The following is a 23,433-nucleotide window of genomic DNA, read 5'->3' as shown; positions in this document are numbered from 1 at the left end:
TCTGATTCCAGACTCTGTGTGCTGTCCCATGCTGCTATTTTGATGGAAAAAAGGAGACAAAAAGCCTCTGCCAAAACTTAGCCAAGTCTGGCCAAAGGACAACCAAAAATATTCAGAATCTGGGGCGCCTGGGTGGCTCAGCCGGTCAAGCGGTTGCCTTCGGCTCAGGTCATGATCTCAGGATCCTGGAACTGAACCCCAAGTTGGGCTCTGCTCAGTGGGGAGTCTGCTTCTCCCTTTTCTCTCTGCTGCTCCCCCTGCTTGTGCTCTCAGTTATAAACTCTCCCTAATAAAATAATTTTTAAAAATCTTTAAAGAAAAAAATATTCAGAATTCATACAACAGGGGTGCCTGGGTGGCTCAGTCATTGAGCACTTGCCTTTGGCTCAGGTCATGACCTCTGATCACCAGGAAGCCTGCTTCTCCCTCCCCGCTCCCTGTCAATAAATAAATAAGATCTTTAAAAAAAAAATTTCATACAACATAGTGAACAGCGGGCCTGGCTAAGCGGGTACTATTCTCCAATAAATCAAAATGTCCCACCTGTAATTCCATAAGCTCATTTTAACTTCTCCCTTAAGTGGGTGAAGTGATTCTATACCGCATATTGAACACCGATTAGATACTGGATAACACTGTTAATTAAAATCCATGACTTTGTAAGTTCTTATTTTTTTAAGTAGGCTCCATGCCCAGTGTGGAGCCCAACACAGGTCTTGAACCCTCGACCCTGAGGTCAGGAACTCAGCTGAGATCAAGAGTCAGATAACCTAACTGATTGAGCCACCCAGGCACTCCTGAACTTCTTTTATTTCCAAAAAAAAAAAAAAGAGAGAGAGAGATAGGGACCCTGGGTGGCTCAGTCAGTTAAGTGTCCGCCTTCAGCTCAGGCCATGATCCCAGGATCCTGGGATCCAATCCCGCATCAGGCTCCCTCGCTCCACCTGCTTGAGCACCCGCACGTTCTATCTCTCTCTCTCTCTCTCTCTCTCTCCCTGACAAATAAACAAAAACTTAAAAAGAGAGACAAACAACTACAGATAAAATAAGATGCCCAGGGAGCTCTGCTCAGCGGGGAGCCTGCTTCCTCCTCTCTTTCTGCCTGCCTCTCTCTGCCTCCTTGTCTCTGTCAAATAAATTAATTAATTAAATCTTTAAAAAATAATAAGGTGCCCAGGATTTGCAGCAAAATAATCAGAGGGTGAAGAAAAAATAAACATCGGCTCGATATGAGTTGGTATTTCTAAAGCTAGGTGATGGGTACATCGGAGACTTATTACATTATACTTCATACTTCTTCGCTTGTATACTTTTTTTTCATCATTAAAATTGTTCTAAGTGGGGCTCAAACCCAGGACTGTGGGCTGAGACCAAGAGTCAGATGCTTAAGTAACTGAGCCACCCAGGGGCCCCTAAAACTTTTTTCAAATTGCTCCGGGTTAGCCAGTTTTAAAGTCATAGCAGATTCCAAATTAATGGATCTAACGAGGTTTTCTGGTTGGGGTTGTATGACCAAGAATGCAAGCCTCCATGATGAGCCTGCGGGGGACTGGAAGGGGCAGAGGCCCGGGGTCCAGGGCAGAGAGGAGCAGATACACTAAGGACAGCCTTCAGAATGGGGGCCTCCCCACAGGGCAGGAGGCACAGGAAGTACAAGGACTCCAGGTCTCCTGAACAATGGCTGAAACCTGCCCCAGGGAGTGTTCTATTCCTTTTTCCATCCCCACGGGGCAAGAGGTAGGGATCTCACCCTCCCCTGAAAGGAGAAGTTCCTTTAAACCCAGGTGGCCTAAACCAGCAGAAGGTGGGAGGAGTAGGAGGGAAGTAGCAACAAGTTTTGGAAATCTTGTCAAACCTGGCCCCTGATCCAGAGTCAAACCTGGACTTTCATCTCGGCTGAGAACCAGGATTAAACCGGGATTTCCAGATGAGATCCTTCACCTCCAGCCCTCCCCCAGGCTGTGATTTTCTGCCTAGCAGGCTGTGTGGCCTTGGACAAGTCCAACCTTCAACCCTCTGGACCTCAGTTTCTCACATGTAGGAAATAAGGACCAGGACTGGTCTGTTTTACAAGGGCTTGTGTTCCCAGCAGGGATCAACCCTGTCTACCTATAGGAAAAGGCTTTCTTAATCTGAGGAATTTTCTATGGCCTTAATGGTCTTAAATAAGTGGTTCTTTTTTTTTTCTTTTAAAGGTTTTATTTATTTATTGGACAGAAAGAGTACACAAGCAGGGGGAGCAGCAGACAGAGGGAGAGAGAGAAGCAGGCTCTCCGCTGAACAGGGAGCACCGCACCACACGGGGCTCGATCCTAGAACCCTAGGACCATGATCTGAGCCAAAGGCAGACGCTTAACCAATGGAGCCACCCAGGTGCCCCTTAAATAAGAGGTAATTAACACCCTCTCACACACATACACCTTTGTCGATACTCCATCCCCCCAGGAATGTGATAAAAGCTAAAAACACTCTACACCAGAGAAGTGCCAACATTCCGCAAACAGTGTCAAGATCTCAGGAGTTCATGGAGACTTCAGAATCCTTCCATAAGTCCACAGTGAAGACATCCTCCCACACATCTTCACATGGAACTTCATCCCAAGGATGCCCCAGTCCTGGCTCAAGCCTGCAGACAGCTCCTCAAAAAGCTGGGAAGAAACTAAGCCAAGACGATGAGAACACAAGCCTGGCTGGGGAGGTGGCCGGAGATTGTAGTTACTGGCTGTCTGGCAAGAGCGAGCCACAAAGGTTGCTTTTCCTTCTCATCCACAAACTCACGACCATGACTTGCATCAAAGTTTCTGTAAAATTTGTGAAATCTAAATGCTGTTCGTGGGCCCCTGCTGGCTCGGTCAGCGGAGCGTCTCACTCTACATCTCGGCTCACGTCCCAGTCTCGGAGTCTTGGGATTGGGCTCCATGCTCAACACAGTCCACTTGGGATTCTCTCTCCCTCTCCCTCTGCAACCCTCTCCCCAGCTCCAGCGCACGCACTTGCACACTCTGTCTCTCCCAAATAAACAAAATCTTTATAAATAAATAAATTATAAAATGCTGGTTGAATGTTTCCCATGAAAACTTAGCATCTGAACTGGAATAGGCTCTAAGTATAAAATACTGCACACCGGATTCCTTACGACTTTGTACCCCCTCCCCACCAAAATCAAACCTCATCATTACACTGATTACATGCTGAATTAATAATACTCTGAATTGGGGCACCTGAGTGGCTCGGTGGATTAAAGCCTCTGCTTTCAGCTCAGGTCATGATCCCAGGGTCCTGGGATCAACCCTGGCATCAGGCTCTCTCCTCGGCGGGGAGCCTGCTTCCCTTCCGCTCTCTCTGCCTGCCTTTCTGCCTACTTGCCATTTCCGTCTGTCAAATAAAATAAAAATCTTTTAAAAAACGGGGGGGGGGGCTCCTGGGTGGCTCAGTGGGTTAAAGCCTCTGCCTTCAGCTCAGGTCATGATCTCAGGGTCCTGGGATAGAGTCCCACATCAGGCTCTCTGCTCAGCAGGGAGCCTGCTTCTTTCTCTCTCTCTCTCTCTGCCTGCCTCTCTGCCTACATGTGATCTATGTCTCTCTCTCTCTCTCTGTCAAATAAATAAATAAATAAATAAAATCTTCAAAAAAATTTTTAAAAAATAATAATGCTCTGAATTTCCCAGTTAATTTTAGAATTAATCTTTTACATTGTTTTCCCTCTTTTCTGACATGGCTATTAGGAAATTTCAAAAATTTAAAAAAAGAATCTAAGAAAAAAAAAGAAACTTACATATGCAGCTGTCAATGTCCTCGTACTGGACAGGACTGCCCACTGTGCTAAAATGCAGAGCATAAAGTGATGGAGACAAGCGTGCCTCCTGCTCTCAAGGAGCTGACAGTCCAGTAGGGGACCCCATTTGGTTGGAGATGAGAGAAGGGACTAGACAAGGTTAACTGGGGGGTAGAGGGGGGCTGTCCACTGCATCCCTTTACAAGTGGGTGATCCTGTTGACTCTTCAACAAGAGAGTTCCCCGCAGCTGATGGAGGAGAAGCACCCTCCCGAGCCTGGCCTTCCTCCCAGTTTTTTCCAGCTGGAAGTCACGCATCTAACATGCCCTGAAGTATCAACATCAGCCTTTTCCCTAAGAGTACCACTGATCCTGCCCTCCCTCCCCCCACCACCCTGCCTCCTTATCCCTTAGAGTGGAAAGGATGAAAAAATAACTGTCCAGGGAAGCCTCCGAAGGGGGCGGACCTGGCACGCTCCGGGCATGGCAGGAGCTGAGAAAGGGGGCGGGGCCGGAGAGGGGAGGAGGAGCTGGCCCAATGCCCAGGGCTCTGTGCCAGGCTGATCCAGAGGCAGGGCAGCCAGACAGGCGGGCTGTCGGGTGGGCTGATGGGCAGGGTAGGGGCTGGAAAGGAAAACATGAACCTACAGAAAGGTACGGGAGTAGGCAGCGCAGACTCAAGCGCCCAGGTGAACGCTAGGGTGTTAGGAGGGGCAACTGGAAGGCAGCGACACCGCTGCGAAACATCTGTGGTCCCGTGAACATGGTCTTTTAAAGGCATGTAGCACCCGTGCACTGTCCCATGTGTGCTCAGACTCCTGTGCTAATAATGCTGGGGACAAGCAGAAAGGAAAATCAAATCTCCAGGAAAGACTCCGGAATGAAGTATATACCGCCCCCCTGACACACACACCTTTGGAAGGCTTTGTATCATATTTAATACGCTCCCAGCCTACCTAGAAGCAGGGAAGCAGGTGGGGGGGTGGGTCGCTCGGCTTCTTACATGACTAAGGCTACGTGCGCACATGTGCATGCCCACACACATGAACCCAGCACAAGCAAGTTCCAGTTGCAGGAAATCAGATTCCTACACTGAGGCTGGCAAGGGGTAAGCCCCTCGAGCCTGAGAGGTCTCCCAACAGTCACCTTCGTCCGAGGGCTGGAGAAACACAGGGCTCCGAGAAGAGGTAAAGAGCCTTGACAACGCTAACGTACAACCAGAACCCAGTTTTCCTCCCAAGCCGGTGTATGCTCATCTCTCCACCAAACCCTGCTTTCCCTCTGACAAGAAGCGTTAACACAGCAGAAGCTTGTAGAGCCCCGATGTCAGCAGCAGGAAAAATGCCCATATTCTGTACGGCTAAGTGCGCGCCAACTGGCTTTTACTGCATGCGGCTCTAATTTGGGCACAGGGTTGAACTCACACAAGAGCTAACTAGACTATAATACGGCTGGATGATTGTCAGAACTGTTAGCAGCCTAAAAGGATAGTCACCAACAACTCTTGCAAGATTTCCTGTAAGTTTGGGGAGAGGCAAGGAGGGGGAACGTCGGACATGGAGCAGGACGGCTCTCACCGGTGTGTGCAAGCAAACCTCGACGATGTAGACTTCGTTCTGTTCACTCATCTCAGAAATGAACGGATTGACAAGACAGCTCACGCTTTTTTTTTTTTTCCTTGCCCATCTGGGCAGCGCCAGAGAGGAAGCCAAAACAGAAGCTCTGAGACAGTGCAGCTCTTTACAGAAAAATCTCAAGTTGGCCGACGGTCTCTCCCTCACGCCACCTTGCTCTCTCCCTCGACCTGTGCTTTCACCGGAGTGGCTCCTCAGAGTGGGACCTGGCCATGGGAGCTCTGCAGGGTGAAGTGGGAGGAAGGAGAATTGGAGTATGGGGACGTGTGGAAAAGCCTTCAGAATAAACCTAATTTGTGGAGACAAGTAAGTGATAAAAAGGTGACCCAGCATGAGCAGCCAAGCCTTCCCGGTGGAGGCGGCAACAGTGTGGGATCAGAAATGAACCGTTGCAGACATTATTCGCCATCCTTCTCGGACTGGCAGTGAGAAGCCTTTCCAGCATCTTCACTTGTGGAGGAGGGGGGTAATACTCTGAGAGGAAAAGGCAGAAGGGGGCTAGAAAGAGTATTCCTGTCCAAAGCTCTTCAGAGATGTTGGCTGAACTCTCACCACCATCCCCCCCACCCCCCAACAATAGAGATGTTAGCGTTTCTCCAGAAAGGTTGAGAACCAAAAGGTCTGGCCCTCTGGGACCCACAGACCTGGCTGAAAGGCAGAACTGGTGCTCAGTGGAAAACATCGTGGGCACACCTCAAAAACAGAAAGGCTGAGTCTCTCCCTCAAGAGGGAATGGCAAGCTTGGAGAGCCCAGTTCAAGACAGGATTTTACTGTGGAGCTCTCAGAAGCAAGGATAAGGAAACTAGACCAGCCTCAAGAGAAATCAGGCTTCAGCAACTCCATTCCCCACAGAGAAAATGCACCTATGGGACTTAGCATAATTGTTGGAATGGGCAGGGCCCTGTGAAGGGCCGCCAATGTATCCCAGTGTACATTAAAAACAATAACTGATCATCCTACCAGTAGGAAGGAGTGCTGGCTGTGTCCCTCCCGCATGAGGCTAAACCTCCTCAAGACCTGCTGGGGGAGGTTGCTGTTTATCTCTTCCCACTGGGGTGGGCAGTTATCAGAACAACTCTCCTCCAACGTGAACACCCATCCCGAGTTGTGCCCAGCCTTGAGGCAGGCACAGATGTCCTTATGGGAGGTCTCTCTTCCCCAGCCCAGGGATGGCGGCCAGGAGTTGCACATGCACCTTCCAAGATGGTGCAGCCAGCAAGGTCTCAGACCGGCCAGGAGCCCCAGGGTGGCAGGCCCTGGCCCGGAGGGCCGCCAAAGCAGGGGCAGGCAGGGCAACGGAGGAGAAAGAGGTGCCTGGGAAGGGCGGCAGCAGCTGAGGGTGGGGGAGGGCTGGCAGCAGCTGGGGGGAGGAGGGGAGCCCTCATGAACAGGCAATTGAGAAGGCCTGAGCAGCTGAGCGGCCGCGCTGGCGTCGCCGGGCCTGCGCCCCACGCGGGCGGCCCCTTCCCCCAGCCCCTCACCTCGCCCAGGGAAAGCTGAGCACGCGGCCTCCCACCCCAGCCGCTGGGTGGGCCGCGTCGGCATCCGATGCCCCCCACACACACCCCCACCGCCCGCCGCAGTCTAGAATGTTCTGCCGCCAGAACCCCCTCGGTACCCGGCTCGGTGAGAGCCGGTCCCGCCCGGCCCAGGGGGCCCTCGGCTCCCCCGCGGGGCCCAGAGGGGGAGGGGAGAAGCGCCCCCGGGCTGCCGGGTGGGGGTGGGGACAGGACTTTGCCCTTTGTCTCTCTCTCCAGAGCCACCGGCCGAAACCCGACCCCATGAGCGAGCCAGGCAGCCAGCGAGGGGCAGGCTCCCCCTCCGGGGTCCTTTAGTAAATCCAGACCCGACCTCCCTGTGGTCAGGGCTGTGACTGAGGTGGTCCTGTGGGGGAGGGGGCTTCCCGCCTGCAAACAGGCCTGCAAGCATTTAAGTGGGAACCGGTTGGGGGTAGGGGGCCAGGAGAGGGCTGGAAGTGGGGCCGCAGAAGCAGGAGGGGAGAAAATGGCCCGGGAGGCGGCATTCCTTAGAGACCTCGGCCGGGCTGCGGGGAGGAGGCAGGACCCGGCCAGGGAGGCCTCCCACTGAGAAGGCAGGAACTGAGGCCCGGGAGTGGGCTGGGGGCACGGATCGCGAAGGCCTTCCGGGCCTGAAGAAAAAAAGACCCTCTTCCCGGGGCGTTCTGGGAGCCTCCTCAGAAAAGTTACAATCGAAGACTCCTCTCCACTCCCCATGCGCAGTAGGGCATTAGTCTGGGGGTGAGAAGGACCTTCTTTGTCTGCCCTCTCGGGGTGTCATCAGTTAATGATAATCTTATTTTGCACGGGCTTTACAAAGTCGTTCTTTACACCTCCAACTTCCATGAACCTAAAACAGCGACAAGAGGTTGATTTGAGCCTCTGAATCCCCAAAGAATGAGAATATTTATTTCCATTCTGCAGTTCAAAAAAACAAACAAAACAAACAAACAAACAAACAAAAACTGGCTCAGAGAAGTTAAGTGACTAACCCAAGGTGACACTGGCCAGCAAACGTGGCTCTACCATGAAGCCTGCCTGCTCCTCCTGCTTGGGGGGTGGGGGGAAGAAGGTACCTGGGTTCTTGATCCTCAAAAACATACCTAAGCTATGACTTATGATTCTGTAGGCTTGCAACATAGGTGAATTCTCTGTCCCTTCCTGCTGGGAGGTGGGGGGGGGGGAAGCATCTCACCCCTCCCCTCAAGCCTCCCATGTTTCATGGGGTTGACGCAAACAGAGTGGGGGGATACCAGCCAAAGGCTGTAGCCCTGGTGCCTACCAGAATGCTCAAAATACTTAGCTCATTTCATGGGGTTTCTGGAGAAGGGGATGTTGCAGATGAGCAAATGAGGCCCAGGAAAAGATAGGGACCCTGGATCCCACAGTTTACCCATCCGGGGAAACAGCAAGCTGAGACTGATACCCGAACTTTAACCCCACTCAAGTCCTCCATTTCACTCAGCTCTCCGCAAGGTCTTTTTCGTTCTAAAAGCAGCGTCCCCATTTCCCACCTTAGCTGCCCAGAAAAGAGGAGAATTTTCTGGGTTTTTTTTTTTTAACTACTGAAAATTGCCTGAAAATCCCAACAGTGTGAGGAAAATAAAATGCTAAAGCAGGTATGAAACACCTGGGAAAGGAGGAGGCTCAGGACAGGTTGAAATTCGTGTTGGGCGTGTTTTTATTTGCTAACCTTACTTACGCTCTCCCCCCAGAAAAGCTCAAGATAAGATTCAATTCCTTTGAACGTTAGAGAATCACCTGTTCCCACCTCCGAAGAGAGCTCAGCCTTAGAAGTGGAAAGGCGTGGGTTTGAATCCCAGCGCCACCACCAAGTCACGTGCGGACCCTGGCTAAGTCTCTCGACCCTCTCAGCTTCAGCTTCTTCTGCAGAAGGAAGTCCCTTGCACAAGACTCTCTATGAGGACTGAGGCAACAGTGCTTAGATGAGATGAGATACTCGGTAAGTGCCCATCTTTAGACCTGAGTCACCTCCAACAGAGCTCTGGAGCCAAGACGATGCTCTATAAGGGAAATAAACAGGGGTATCCTCCCCACCTGCCCGACTGTCTCACTACAATGCCACCCCGCTCTTCTAGATGAACATCTCTCCCTGTCAATCCATCACGCTCTCCTTAATCCACCCCTATTTTGTCTGCCTATCCTCCAAAACACAGCTTAGCTAACTCCCTCAAAGCTTCCCTCCTCTATTTTAGTCCCTGAGGTTGTGTACCTCCCATTTTAATACATGGTCTCTTGGCCTCTGCAGTCCCACAGAGCTCTTCCTGGATCTAAAGTGAAAATGCCCAAGGGCACAGATTTTTATCTCACACCTCTCTAGTGCAGCTCCCTCTCTCAACCCTTGTCTCTCTCCCCCACTCTGAAAAAGACCCAGCGGTGCAAATAATTAGTGTTAATGGCAAGAGAGGGGTCAGGCAAAAACTCCCATATTTATGGAAGGATGAAGAGGTGACCACCATGGAGGAAAAAGCTAAACTGGCAATGGTTTGAGATGGGGAGTTTACTGGGTACAGTTCCAGTCCCGCAGGATGGAGAGAGTTCTAGAGACAAGGCAGGTGCTGGCTGGGTGACAGCATGAATGTTCTCCATAATGGAGCAGAGCTCTTCACGCTTATGGCGGTCAATGTCACGGTATGTATGCCTCACCACGTAAAATTTAGATATTTAAGAGTTCATTGATTAACTGAAATTTTAAAATCCTTAAAATTTTTAACTTAGGGGTGCCTGGCTGGCTCACTGCGAAGAGCACTCAGCTCTACCTTGGGGTTCCATTCAAGCCCCAGGTTGGGCATAGCGATTACTTAAAAATAAAATCTTATGGGGGGGGGGGCACCTGGGTGGCTCAGTGGGTTAAAGCCTCTGCCTTCAGCTTGGATCATGATCTTAGGGTCCTGGGATTGAGCCCCATGGCGGGCTCTCTGCTCAGCAGGGAGCCTGCTTCCCCCTCTCTCTATGCCTACTTGTGATCTCTGTGTCAAATAAATAAAATCTTTAAAAAAAAAAAAAAAAAAGAACTTATAGGGGTGCCTGGGTGGCTCAGTGGGTTAAGCCTCTGCCTTCAGCTCAGGTCATGATCCTGGGGTCCTGGGGTCCTGGGATCGAGCCCCACATCAGGCTCCCTGCTCAGCGGGGAGCCTGCTTCCCTCCCTCTTTCTCTCTCTCTCTGCCTGCCTCTCTGCCTACTTGTGATCTATGTCTGTCAAATAAATAAATAAATAAATAAAAATCTTTTTTAAAATATAAAAATTGAGGGGCGCCTGGGTGGCTCAGTGGGCTAAGCCTCTGCCTTCAGCCCAAGTCATGATCCCAGGGTCCTGGGATCGAGCCCCACATCGGGCTCTCTCCTTGGCGGGGAGCCTGCTTCTCCCTCTCTCTCTGCCTGCCTCTCTGCCTGCTTGTGATCTCTCTCCCTACTTGAGTGTCTCTCTCTGTCAAATAAACAAATAAAATCTTTAAAAACAAAAAACAAAATATATATATATATATAAAAATTTTAAAATCTTATGAATAAGTAAGCAGACAGATAAACAAATGGCTTTTTTTAATTTAAAATTCTCTTAAAATACTAAGGAGCAAGTGAAAAATCTAAAAGCTCCTAGAGGAAAATGAACCGAGAAGTTGTATTTCCTCCCATCTCCACTCTAAGACGAGCCTTTCCCTTGTCTCTCATTGTATTTCTGACCCCGGCAGAGGCCGTAGACTCTGGGACATGTTCAACCGGGTGAATGAATGCCCACATGCGTTAAGTGAGCGGACACACTCGGAGAGATAACCAAACTTCACAGCAAAATGCTAGCAATTGTAGCAATCTGTCCCATCTTGTTAAATATTTTCTTACGTGGAAACTGGTTATAAATATGTTATTTTTAAAATCTCTCCCCCTCTGCAAAAATGGCTAATGTCTGACTGTCAACCCCCCCACACACCCCCCCTCACACACACGCTAAAGTTGCTGACCATGGGATGTTTTGAAGAGAGCCTGTCTCGGCTCAGGCTCCATTCTTCCTCTAGTTAGAAGTTTAAATTTAGCAAACTACTCATTCAAGATAGTCAGCAAGGAACAAGCGGAGGAAAGCAAAAGGAAGATTATCTCACAGAGACCTAGGAGGTTTGTGAAGGCCATCGTATCCCACCTGCCTGCCCCTGGCTTATTCTGGACAGGTATCCCTCTACCGGATTCTAAAAAGCCAGCAGCAGCAGCTTTCAATCAAATGGTAATGACCACAGGCAGGAAAACCCTCTAGATAAAATAACCCCAGTGAGCCACATTTTCCCTTCTTTTACATCAACAGAAAGTTGCTGCTGTGGATACTCGACATAAGGAGTCAAGGGAGGATCTTCTGAACACTGCTGTCCCCCCTCCAAGCCAACATCCTGTCTAGTCCCTGCTCAGAGCACACTGCCTGCAGCCACCAAACAGCCGGGTCTACGAAGGAGCATCTCTACTCTTTAATTTAGGGTCGTCTCCAAATCCTGCCCAAGCCAACTGCTCTATTACAGTCAGACTTCTCCTCCCAAGAAACTTAGAGACCTGGAGGAGGAAGTAGAGAATAAATATTTCTAGCCTGGAACAGACATCCTCACCAAGTTTACTCCACCCGCCAACCCCCACGTTAGTTCCTGTCGCCCCTCATTTTGTCCTCTTCATCTCCAGAATACCTCATGGGAAGCTGAGGAGCCCCAAGCAATCCCAGATGCCACTCCAGAAGAGAGGCAACACACATCATTCCCCATAAACTAATTGTAAAACCCTTTATAGTAACTGATTAAAGTCACAAGCCTGTTAAATGGCCAAAAGCCACATCCGGATTGGAAGCCTTTCCTCTCCCCACCCCATGGAAGAAGGTTCAGTCCGCAGTCCCTAGACTGAGATTTCGAAGGGGGCAATCGGTCTGTGCCAGTGGGGGTGTGCACACCCTTTCAGCAGAGAGGCCCAAAGAGAAGAAGTGGACAGCCAGATGGGCTCTCTTTCCAGTCCAGGGGGCCAGGGAAAGTGACGCCACTGGGGCTGTGCCCTCCACAAGGGCACAGGAAAAGGAACAATGTATGCAGTCGCTTCCTGGGCATCCAGGGAGCCCCAACTCCTGAAAGGCTTCTTTGTGAGCTTACCAAGAGCTGAACATCAAGGCAAACATGCCCATCTCCCACCAGGTGGGGGAAGCTGCTCTCATTTCTTCCTTCCTCTGACCCGCAAGGACTCACAGTCCCCTTCATCCCGATTCCTTACCATACTTAACCTCATCTGCAGAATTAAGATGGTTCCTCTCTCACCAATGTCCCTACCCTACATGCACCTTTGACAGTAGCCCCCAATTACGAAATCTCCTCTAGCCTGGGTTCATGGCAGCGACAGTGGAGTATATGGCCCCTTCCTCCCTGAGGAAAAGGAGTAGCATTTTCCAGCACGCTTGCAGTCTCTTGTCTGACGGGATGGGGTCCATAGCGCAAGGGATCTGGGGGCACTGCCCTGGTAAGCTTCATCTCCCTCTCCCAAAAGGTGGCTCTTCCTTTCAGCATGCAGGTTACCCGAGGACCCTACACATAAGTCCCTTTCCGTATGCCTGTCCATCACCGTTCCATGTCATACACATGCCAGAAGCACAGACAGATCAACGGCCTGCCGACTGCCTTAGATACATGCCCCAAGCTGCCGCAGTCCCAAGACAGGAGGCAGCGAGGTCTCTATCTACAACAAATAATAGCAATAATAATAGTTAATGTGTAATAACACCAGTTCAGTTACAGAAATCGAGGCTCAAGAAGATTAACTTCTACAGGTTCAGTCACTGCCTGGCTCCAAAGTTCTTATTTTTAAATACTGAGCTATCCTGAGAGCCCCTTCCTGCATAGTCCTGAAGAGGGTAGGAGGAGGCATCGAGGGTAGGTCAGAAGACCCTGACCGCATGGGGTTTCCTCTCTCCTTGAGCATCAGGAGTTCAGAATGATTCCTGTCCACCCAGTTCCTGCTGCCAAAGAACTCAGACCCCACAAACGACCTTTACACGGAACAGTTTTTCCCTGAATCCTGATTTCTCCTCTTGGAGATTCTAACTACATCCAATCAACTCAACTACCCAATCAAATTTCCCTCAGACTTAACATTTTCCACCGCAAGTGGTCAAAACATCTGGATGAAGGACTAATTTTTCAACTGAAACTAACTCAAAATGAATGAAAACTGAAGGTTTCCCTCACCCTCTTTTCCTACAGAACTATCGAGAGGGCTGATGAGAATCCACGGAACAGACAAGGCGTGGGAACGAGATCCTCCACTTCTCCTGTCTCATCTCAAAACAGAGGTTCCACACCCCTCCCCTAAACTATGAGCAAAATCCACATCCATCCATCCCGACAGGTCTCTCATGTGCCTTTAGCCACCAAAATGCCGCTTGTCTGATCATCACATTTGTCTAGAAAGGTCCTCCGAACACCTTGACATACCAGTCAAAAATTCATCTCATCAGCCAGGTGTTTGCTCTGTATTTCATTTAAAAGCAGTTTACCAGTGCTTCACACCATGCCCTGTGCTCCCTGCCGTACAACCGGAACATCAAATCCTGAAGACTGGACTTCTGTGATAGGACTGCATTCCTGGGCGGCGGGGGGGGGGGGGGGGGGGGGGGGGGGGGGGGGGGGGGGGGGGAGCCGCGGGGAATGTTCTGTATACTGTCACATTTCAGTGTTTTCCAATCAGGTTTTCTCCAACTGTATTAAAATGAGGTGCAGACCCACTTTTCTCCTGTAATCCACATACATTGTATTCAGTGGTCTGTGATTAGGGTAAAAGCTTGTTCCAGCCTGTTCTACCTTCATTCTTCCACTATTTATTGCAAACCTACTAGCTGCAAACAGGCCTTACAAAGCTGGCTCAGCCTGTTCAGTACCAGGATGACCCCTCCCACTCACTTAAAAAAAAAAAAAAAGAAAGAAAGAAATCCCACAGTCCCCTCTGAACAAAATTTGAGAGGACATCTGCACTCTTCTATGGGAATGGAGTTAGCACACTGGGGGCTGAGCGGCTTCCTGCCTGCAGAGCGTTCCCTGCAATGGCAGCTTATCACAGATGCCCCCCCCATCTTTTGCTAACCTTATCAAACTTTTATCAGTAACTAAAAGAGCATGCACTCTCTCCAGTGCCCGTTTTTTGAGACCTTTTCTTTGCTTTTGACAGGCATCTTAAAAGGTGTGGGCGAGGAGAGGAAATGTGCTCGGGACAGGTGTAACTAGTGTGCAAATCTGATGTTCACTAGGAGTCAAACACTGGCTGGGACCCGGAGAAAAGTCTTCCAAGCCCAGTCAGTGGCCCACCGGAGGACCTGTTGTGCCTCTTTTAAAACACGAATGAAACCCACCCCAGAACCTCTGGCTATGATTCCCCCTGTTATTGTTTCAGTCCGCCTTCGGGACGTGGTGAGAGGCCATTCTCTAAAGATTACTGGACCCTGTTAACTCTTGCAGCTCTGTGCCCCGTTGCCAAGGGGCCTCGGATCCTGGGAGAGAGAGGGCGACCACTATGCCACCTCCATTTTCCTTTAGCTTTAGCCTTCGAATGCAAAGGTCTTTAGGCAGCCGGGGCGCTGCAAGGGGGCTGCGCTCGCAGCCGGGGAACGCTCCACGTGGGCGAGGTCTGGAATCTGGGGGTCCCTGGGCGAAGTCGGGAATCTGGGGCTCTCGGGACCGGGACGGGGGCGAGGCTGTCTGCCCGCGCGCCGCGGCCGGGGGTCTCGGGGACCCGGAGAAAGGCAGCCCTGCGGGCGGGGGGGGGCGCCGAGGGGCGCGGGGGCGCGCGCGGAGCCGGCCGAGACTGCGGGGCCGCGGGGGGCCACAGCGGGCCGGGAAGGGGCAGGGCGGCCGGGCGGGCGAGGGCACTGCAGGAAGCGCCTCCAGGGTCGCCGCGAACTTTCTCTGCTTTTTGAAAAGGGGCAACTCCGACAGCAGCAGGAGCCTTGCCCTACGCCCAGTCTCCCACCCGTCTTCCAAAGCTGCTGTCTGCGACCCCCTCTCCCGCGCGGGTCGCAGTGCGCCTCCAGCCGCTTCTCTTTAAAAGGGAAGCGGGAATTCCACCCCAACCCCCATCTCTCTCTTTTCTCCCCCGTCTGGAATTTCCAACCCAGGACTAACTCGTCTGATCTCTCCCGTCTCCCCTGCTGCTTTTTTCCTCCTCTTTTCTCTCCCTAACACTCCCATCCCAAATTCTAAGCTGCACTTTCTGGAAGGCATTAAAAGCTACATTTTAAGAATCTTTCAAGAGGATGGAGAGCGAACAAGACGGAATTCAAACCCTAACAGCTGGCAAAATGTCTGTTCTTCAAACGCCTTTGGTTCATACATTTACTCTAATGACAACACCACCACCACTGCCGTCACCACCAACAGAGAGATAACCAATGTCTATCTTCAGCAAAAACATCCCCAAGTCTCACACAGCACTTGCTGGTCTTCCCCCTTTCACTCAACTAAACCAGATCTGAAATCTTAAAAAATATTTTAAAGTCGTATATTTACTCGCCTATCTCAGTGGTCTCAACTCGCTATTACACACTGAAGTTTAGACAAAACCCTTAAAAAAAATAAGCCTTAAAAGTAGCCAAACCCATAAAATAGATTCAAATGACATACATTAAGGTAATTTTAAAAGATTAGAAGCTTCAGAACCCTTGAATCAACATTCTTTCAAAGACTAATGTCATGGATTTTATTTCTAAAACATAATGATGTTTTGCTCCTTTTCCACCAAAAGCTGTACCATTAAAACTTTACATTTGGAACAGTTAATTATACTTTGAATGAATTAGTGATGGATAGATTTCTTCCCCTTCTCTCCCCCAAAGTTTTCCATCTGAGAAAGCATTAGGGTAAAATTTTCCTCTTTCTACTTTGGGTCAGAAAATAAAGGGTTCTAGAAACCTACCACTCTTCCAATGGATGTCAAAATACCACTGTCCTTTAGGAAAGCATCTTGAAATACTGTGCACTTAATGAAAACAAGTTAAGGGATTTGCTAGCAGTGAAGAAAACATAAATTTATGAATTTGTAGGATCTACTTTCTAGGTGGAAATGAAGATGAGTGAACTGATTTCCACCTTCCTTCCAAACAGTGCAGAAAAATATAAGAATCAACTATTTTTTTTATTGAAAGGCAAAAAAAACTAACCTAATACAAAAACTTTTACTCAAAGTGTCATTAAACTGTTTCTACTTTACTCTTACTGACTTTACAGGTCAGATGTATCTTTCAACTACAATCACTAAAGAAAAAGTGCCTAAAAATTCTCCCACTCTAGTATTTTTTACTCCTTTGTTGTTTTATTTTTAAGACATTCCCTTGCTTCTTAACCCCCCTTCTTATAATTCATTTTCAGCCCCTAGGAACAGTTTTCATTAAAGACAAGTCCATTTCTGAAGGCAGAATCTTTTTGCTTGTTTTGAAAACATTTAGTGATCCAATTACTTCAGAGCAAATCACTTAAAATTAAAAATAATATTTTTGCCACTTACAATACATCCCTTCACACAGATTTTCAAAGTTGTTAACTTTAGGAAATTAAAACTGTATAATCAGAATAAACTTAAACACTTGGAGAGTTCTCACTCTTCTATGGCTCTGACACCAATTTTTTTTTTTAAATACTTGGAAAACTTAAGGTAAAGTGTTTAGTCCACCTCGTTTTAAGTTAGCTTAGAGAAAAGAACCACCATTAACCTGCCTAAGAAAATCAGTCTTTTAAGTCAAACACATTTCATGCACAGAAATGCAGTACATCTCTTGCATTTTTTTCTTAACAGCAACACCTTTTACTTTGATGACAGCAGTTGACAGTAGGTATGCTATCTTTAGGTCACATTCCTCTAGAAAAAGGTGCACACAGTGGCAAATGAAACAAAAGTTTAATTCCTTTAAAAAGCAAGTCAATTCTTAAAATAAACAAGTCTAAAATGGGACCCCCCCTTACCTTAACTACTCTTATGCCTCTCAAAATAAAACACAAGTACAAACCCCTTCCACAACTGTTTTAAAGAAGGCTTTTGGCTTTTCTCCATTGTCCTAATATTGACAGTGAATATATGTTAAGTTCTCAATAAAAAGCCAAAATGCTGGCCCAAATTCCAACACTGTCTAAGAGAGGGTTTGGGAAGGTGGGAGAAATTTAGTATCATACCTTTTAAAATTTCAAATTAATGTTTTCAGCTTAAATGCATAATGCTCAGTCTCTTGGATTCTTAAAAAGGTACAAATTATATCAAAGAGATACAAAGTTAGAACAAAATAAATGAATACTTCAAAATCAGAGGATGCCAAGGTAACCACTGTTAATATTACCTTTTGTTTGCCTCCCCCCTCTAAAATACAACCAAACAAAAAACAGGAACACTTAGGTTGTTAGATTTTTATGAATCTCTTAGAAATGTTTAAAGTCATAACTCATGTGGAACTGAGTGTATCAATAAGTTACTTCTTTTCTATTTTTTTAAACAGTGAAAACAAGGGTATATATATACAAAATACATATGCACAGTCGTTCATTTTGCTCAAAATATATCAGTCATAGTTAATTAACTAGTTCCTGTTCTATACATCCATGAGATTGAAAAAGCCAGTAACAGACCAAGTGAAAAAATAGTTTTCAGACAGACTAAAAACACATACCACAAAAATGCTTCCTTCAAAGAGCACAAAATGATAGAGCAAACTTACTTCATGAAAACAAACTCTTTTTTTAAATCCTAAAACTTCAAAAATTGATTCAGTCTAGAAAAATGAAGTGCCTTCTTAACCACCCCACACACACACACAACTGACTCAGTGTACGCAAAAAAATTTTAGGGAGGGGGAGCGCACATAAAAGGTGGAATTTAATATGGATGTGGAAAGGAAGATTTTGTACCCCCCTCTTCTCACATATCCCACCCCCTCCCCAACTCAAAAGCGCCCTAAGTAATGCATTTTGGAGGGAACAAGAAGGAGCCTGAAAATGACTTGAAAGCAAGCAGATGGCTTAGGGGGAAAGATCCATAAATACAGAACACCATGGAAATTAAAATATAAATGTTTTGGGTCCCATTTCATCACATTTTGCTATTTCTCTTGCTTTCACTTCATTCCCTTTAAAATTTAAACCATCCATAAGAGCAAAAGGGGAAAAAAAAAACGCCACAGATGTCAGAATTCCAGTTATTCTGGACATTTCTCAGCAACATGTTTCAAACACTCAGCTTTCAGTTCAAATATCCACAATCTCCTCAATAAATCTACTGGTTTCAGTATGTTTCACGAGTCCCATCTCCAGGAAATGTTTCCAAATAATAAATAAGACTTTTTTTCTTCCCTCCGATTTTATTGCCTCTTTACTCCTAACTCTAATTGACTTTCCAATAAGAGTATTTGAAGTACTTGACGTTAAATCACAGCCTCTATAAACATAGTTACAAGCCATATTGATCATCTATAGATACAACAGTTCTCAGTTACTTAAAATATCTTAAGCTGAACCCACTGAACAGATTTTTATCTCATTTAAACTTTATAGTTAAAACTTCACAGGCTCAACAAAATAAAATAAAATAACCATACAGAGCCACCCACCTCCACCTTCCTACCCAGAAAAGGCCAGGATTATTCTAAATGCAGCAAGTTTCCAGTTGAGATGAGGGGGAGAACACACCTAGGGAGGGGAGGGAGGAACAAGAAGATCAAAGAGTTCCTGGGGGCTGCAACAGGAGGGAAAATTCTACACTGTCAATATGGTTCAAGTCAGATTTGAGAAAGCAAAAAGGCTCTGCCCCTATACTTCCCAGCCAGAGATCAATGAAAGATCTGAAATCCACCATAAATCAGATTTGGGGATAACATGATAGAGGTACCCCACTTTGCTTAATTAAGAATAGAAAGGTATTGGGGGACACACACACACACACACACACACTTTCTCTCTCTCTCTCTCACTATTCATCCAGGGAGTTCTAGACCCTCCAAAGAGCCCCAGCTCACAGCCTGAACACAAAGCTCTCACCCCAGATGGTCCCCTTGTAACAATGGACCGAAGGAGTGAGGGTGGGGGGGGGGGGTGCTGGAAAGGATAGCACAGCCAAAACATATTCTTTGCAAAATCCAGTTGGGAAGGGAAAACTGTAATGTACGGGACTAGAGGTAGGGATCTGGGGGGAAAAATGCCCTTGCCTGTTGCAGAAATATCCATAAAGCACAACCCTAAGGGAATTCTTTTGGAGGCAGGAACTCATTCCACTTCCCCAAGGAAGTCGAAGGGGACACCCCCCCCCAATCCACTTAAGAATTATGCTAAAGAATGGGTGGGGGGAGAAAAGGAGCCCTGCTAGAAGTTGTAGAAATGTCCAGGAGTTGGAACTCTTCAAAGATTTTAGCTTCCCCACAAAAACGGCCCCACACACACCTTGAACAAACTCCACAAGGTTTCTCTTCTATTGATTTTTCCCTTTTCCTTCTCCAAATACCATCTCTCAGCCCACCCCAGCCCCGGCTTATTTTTTACAAGCTGTAAACCACCCATTACAAGATCTTAGCCAATCTTCCCTCCCTGCCCCCAACATCCGGAGTTGGGGGTGGGAAGGCCAGTAATGGGTTTCTTCCACTGGAGACACTATGGACCCCTTCACACAGCCTCTAAGCGCCCCCAGGTTGCCTCCCTTCTCAAAGAGCCCTTTCCTACCTTTGTTTTTTGGGGACCGAGTGTTCAATCTCTAGGCGTTTTCCTTGCAATTCGACTTTCCCTAAAGATTAAAAAAAAAGAAAAGAAAGAGGCAATGTAAGAACTGGAACGAGTGTGGGGTAGGAAAAGGGCGAAGAGGGCAATTCAGGAGTTACTGGGATCGGAGATCTGCCTAGGAATCCAGGCAGTGGGTTCCGTGGCCAGACGCGAAACGGTCGCTCTGGGAATGGTGGAATCTATAAATTCGTTATTGTGTTTTGTTAATTTTCGTTTTGTTCCGTTCTCTCACTGAGGGTAGTGGTGTAGTGGATCGCTCCGGGAGCCCGATCTGGGAATGGGGCGACCAGAGCTTCTGGTGTATGGGCTGCCTACTCGGCTCCCAGAGGTGGGGAGCTGGGGCCGGGAGAGAAAGGGCTCCCCGTTGCTCCCAAAGTGTGTTGCGGGGGAGGGGTGCAAGATGAAACTTTAGTTTTCTGCCGAGCCGCAGAGCAGGGCTCGGGGCGGCGGGGCGCTCACCTGTCGGGGCCGGTGGCGAGCAGAGGCCCTGGGGGAGCGGAGCCGGGCCCCGCGGGGAGGGTCCCCGGCGGCCGCGGCGCGCGCCTCTCGGCCCAGCCTGGGCGTCTCGGGAAGCAGCATGGCGACCCGGCGCCGCCGCCGCCGCCGCGCCACCCCGCTCACGCCCCACTTTCAAATCAAAATGGCTCAAGCCCAGGCCCTGGGCGGGAGGCGGGACCCCCTTCCTCTCCAGCCCTGCCCGAAGGCTGCAGTTCCCCCTGGGCACCCGGGACATCGGGGACGGAGCGGGGGGACCTCTTCCCCGCCAGGAAAGGCCTAGGGCGGAGGAAGGGGAGCCGGGGGTGCTGGCGCTGGGGGGCAAGGGGTCCCAGGAAGAGGGGGTCCAGCCTCGGATAGGGAGGGGCGGGCGTGGAAATAAGGCCCCAGACGGGGCGCCGCCTGAGTGGGGACCCACACACACACTGCCAATGGGGCCCCCGCCCCGTCGGTGGGGGGTAGGGGCGACCTTACTAAAGCCTCCAGCTTCTGCTCTGGGGCTGGGAGGAAGGGGTGAGGGGATCCGGGATATTTCCGCGCGAGGGACGAGTGGGGGGGAACGGAGGGGGCGTCGAAGGAGGTGGGCGGAGGGTCGATGCCGAGGCCAAAAGCCCCGCAGGCCGGAGCGCGACGAGTTGGCGGGCAAGGAGAGAAGAGGAGCGGGTCTCCGTTGTTCGGGGATTTCGTTGTGGCTTTTCCGGGGGGTGGGTGCACTCTTACCGGAGAAAGTTTCGATGGCCTTCATCGCCCAGTGCTCGTCGGGGCAGTCCACGAAGGCATAGCCGGATTTGACCAAGAACTGGCCGCTGTAGGAGATCTTGTGCTCCGCAAACACTTTCTCCAAGTCCGCGGGGGTCACGCTCTCGTTGAGGTTGCCGATGTACAGCTTGTTCATGGTGGCGGTCTCGGGGCGGGACGCGGTCCCTGGCAAGGCCGAGCAGGCGGGCGCGGGCGGCGAGCCTCCTAGGCCGAGAGGCGGGAGGCCGGAGGCAGCAGCCGCAAACTTTCTTCGCACCCCACCCCTGAAGTTGTCCGGAGCCCGCGGCGGGGAGGGCGGCCTGAGGGCGCGCAGAGGTCGCGGGAGAGTTCGGGGAGGCCCGGGAGAAGTGCCCGCGGCGCGCTGGGAGGCGGACGACGCGGCGCGGCTCCTTCCCTTCTGTCCGAAACCCCTCCGAGCGGGCTGGTGTGTCACGTTTCTCCGCGGCCGCCCTGGCGCCGCCTCTAAATAAAATCGACTTGAAAAAAAATGGAGCGGAAAAAAAAAAAAAAAAGGCGAAGCCACGTGGTGAAAGCCCCCACCCACCCTGCTCGGGAAGACCCCCGACGCCTCTGGGCCCATCGGCCCTCCGGCCCGGCCAAGCCCACCAGTCTCCAGCCTGGGGGTGTTGGGGGGAAAGACATTCAACTCACCCCCGGGGGCGGGGGGGTGGACAGCGCGGTGGGGGGGATGCGTTCCCGAAGCTCTCCTTGCCCCCTCCCCCTTGGCAAGAACCTGGCCCCTAGGGAGGCGCCCCGCCCCCACCCATCCCCCTACCCCAGCCCCGGCTGGGGGAGGGTGGTCGGGCCCAGAATCTCCCACCTCTTTATGGGTAAAACGTACGGTTATTTTTTATTCGTGCGGTGTCTGGGGGGGAGAGTTTGCCCACCCTACCCCGGTTAACTGCTAGCGACTGACAGGCGGGGGACGGCCGAGACAGACAAAGAGAAGCCGAGGACTCTGGGGTCTTCTGGTGGGGGTCGCGCGAGCCGGTGATTTTAAAAGAAAGGCGCTTTTCTTCTAGATTTTTAAGTGAGGGGTCTCGGCCTTCCCGGCCCCAACCCTAAGAGACTCCCCCCCCCCCCTACGGCAATCCAGGACCCGGGGACCCTGCGAGCGCGGGACCGGGAAGCTAGGAACACGGGGGACCGCGGCTGAGAACGAGGGATCCGCAGGAAATCATGTTTCGGGATTCCCACGGGAGAAGGGTGACTGGCACCCGGCTCCGGCCGCCCTACGAGACCGTCTCGGGGTCTTGGGTTGGGGGGGTGGGCGGAACGCGCGGCTCCGGCCCAAGCTGACCCCAGGAGAGAGGGAGGGGTGGAGAGGAGGAAGAGGAGTGGTAGCGTGAGCAGACCCGAGTGAACCGAAGGGGGAGGTCTCAGGGAGGGAGTGACTGGGTGGGGATCCGAACGCTCTCCTTCTCCCTCCCTGATGCGGGGGCGGACAGGTGGAGTCGCCTCGGGCCGCCCCACCCAGGCCGGCGACCGCAGCTTTCCCAGCGCCGGGTTCGGGTCTCGGAACTTTGGGGTGCAGCGTTCGGATCTGGGCGGGAAGGCGGGAGAGGGGCCGGGGGCGGGGGGCCGAGTGCTGAAGCCCCGCCCACGTCCCCAGGTCAGACCCGCGGGGGGAGGGGGTAATTTCCGCTCCGCGCTCGGGGAAGCGAGGGGCGGGAGCTTCGAGGAGGGGGCGGCGGCCCCTCCCCCGCCCGTTCCTGGGGAGGGGGAAGCGGATCCGCCCTGGTCCCTTTCCTCGCCTTTGACCAACTCGCTCCGGATCCTCCGGCCCCGGGAGCCCGAGGGACGGACCCGACTGGGCAAGGGGCGACACGTGGGCGGTCGCACCCCGTCTCGGCGGTGGGGGAGGGGGCAGTTCGCCGCGCGTTTCGGAGTCCAGGATAGGCGGCAGAGAGCGGGACGCGCGGTCCACGCGCAACCGGGATCCCGCGCCGAGTGGCGGGCGAGGGCAACGAGTTTCCAGCGGAGGGGGCTGGGATAGCGCCTGGGGAGGGGGGTGGTGGCGGGGAGGGCGGCCCGGGGATCCCGGAGCCCCCCCTCGCCCGGGGGCCGGGGAAAGAGGGGGTGGACCCCCAGTTAATGCCAGACGCTCCCTGAACTGGGCGGAAGCTCGTGTTTTGCACCGGGTTCTGCGGGTGGGAGAAACAATTCTGTCGGGGGCACGCGTGCTGCGAGGGCAGGTGAGGAAGGGGGTCACTCTCCCTTTCCCCGTCCCCGACCCCATTGTCTCAGTCGCCTGCGGCCCGGGCCGACTCCGCAACACGTGTTGGCTGCACTGATACGAATGCCTTGAATTTTTTTTTTTTTATTATTTTTTGTTTGTAGAGTCAGTGAGCGACTCCCGACTTCAGCGCCCCGCTCTTCTGCCAGACGATTTTATTACCGTTCAAAAAGTCGGGAGTTAAAAGACCACACGCCGCACCTTTGTCCCCCTCCCGGTTTTCCCCGCGCGCTGCAAAGAAACGGGGCTTGG

At 50.9% G+C, this 23,433-nt stretch overlaps 1 protein-coding gene across 2 annotated transcripts in view; it reads right to left on the bottom strand.

The window, feature by feature from the left end:
- Positions 1–21,433, bottom strand: part of IGF2BP1 (insulin like growth factor 2 mRNA binding protein 1) — a 49,055-nt gene extending 27,622 nt beyond the window's left edge. The window contains exons 1-2 of one of the 2 annotated variants that reach the window (XM_045070166.1): positions 20,907–21,433; positions 19,635–19,695 (exon numbers count right to left, since the gene is read on the bottom strand). In XM_045070166.1, coding sequence (XP_044926101.1) covers positions 19,635–19,695; positions 20,907–21,081 — 236 coding nt within the window. In that variant the 5' untranslated portion in view covers positions 21,082–21,433. The remainder of the gene's footprint in view (positions 1–19,634; positions 19,696–20,906) is intronic. The other variant, XM_045070165.1, reaches the window with a different exon arrangement.
- Positions 21,434–23,433: the final 2,000 nt, after the last annotated feature.

Source organism: Mustela putorius, unplaced genomic scaffold (assembly GCF_011764305.1).
Source record: "Mustela putorius furo isolate JIRA1106 unplaced genomic scaffold, ASM1176430v1.1 tig00003962_pilon_pilon_pilon, whole genome shotgun sequence".
Taxonomy (NCBI): Eukaryota; Metazoa; Chordata; class Mammalia; order Carnivora; family Mustelidae; genus Mustela; species Mustela putorius.
Note: the sequence above shows the minus strand (reverse complement) of the source record. Positions and strands in the feature narration are given on the sequence as shown.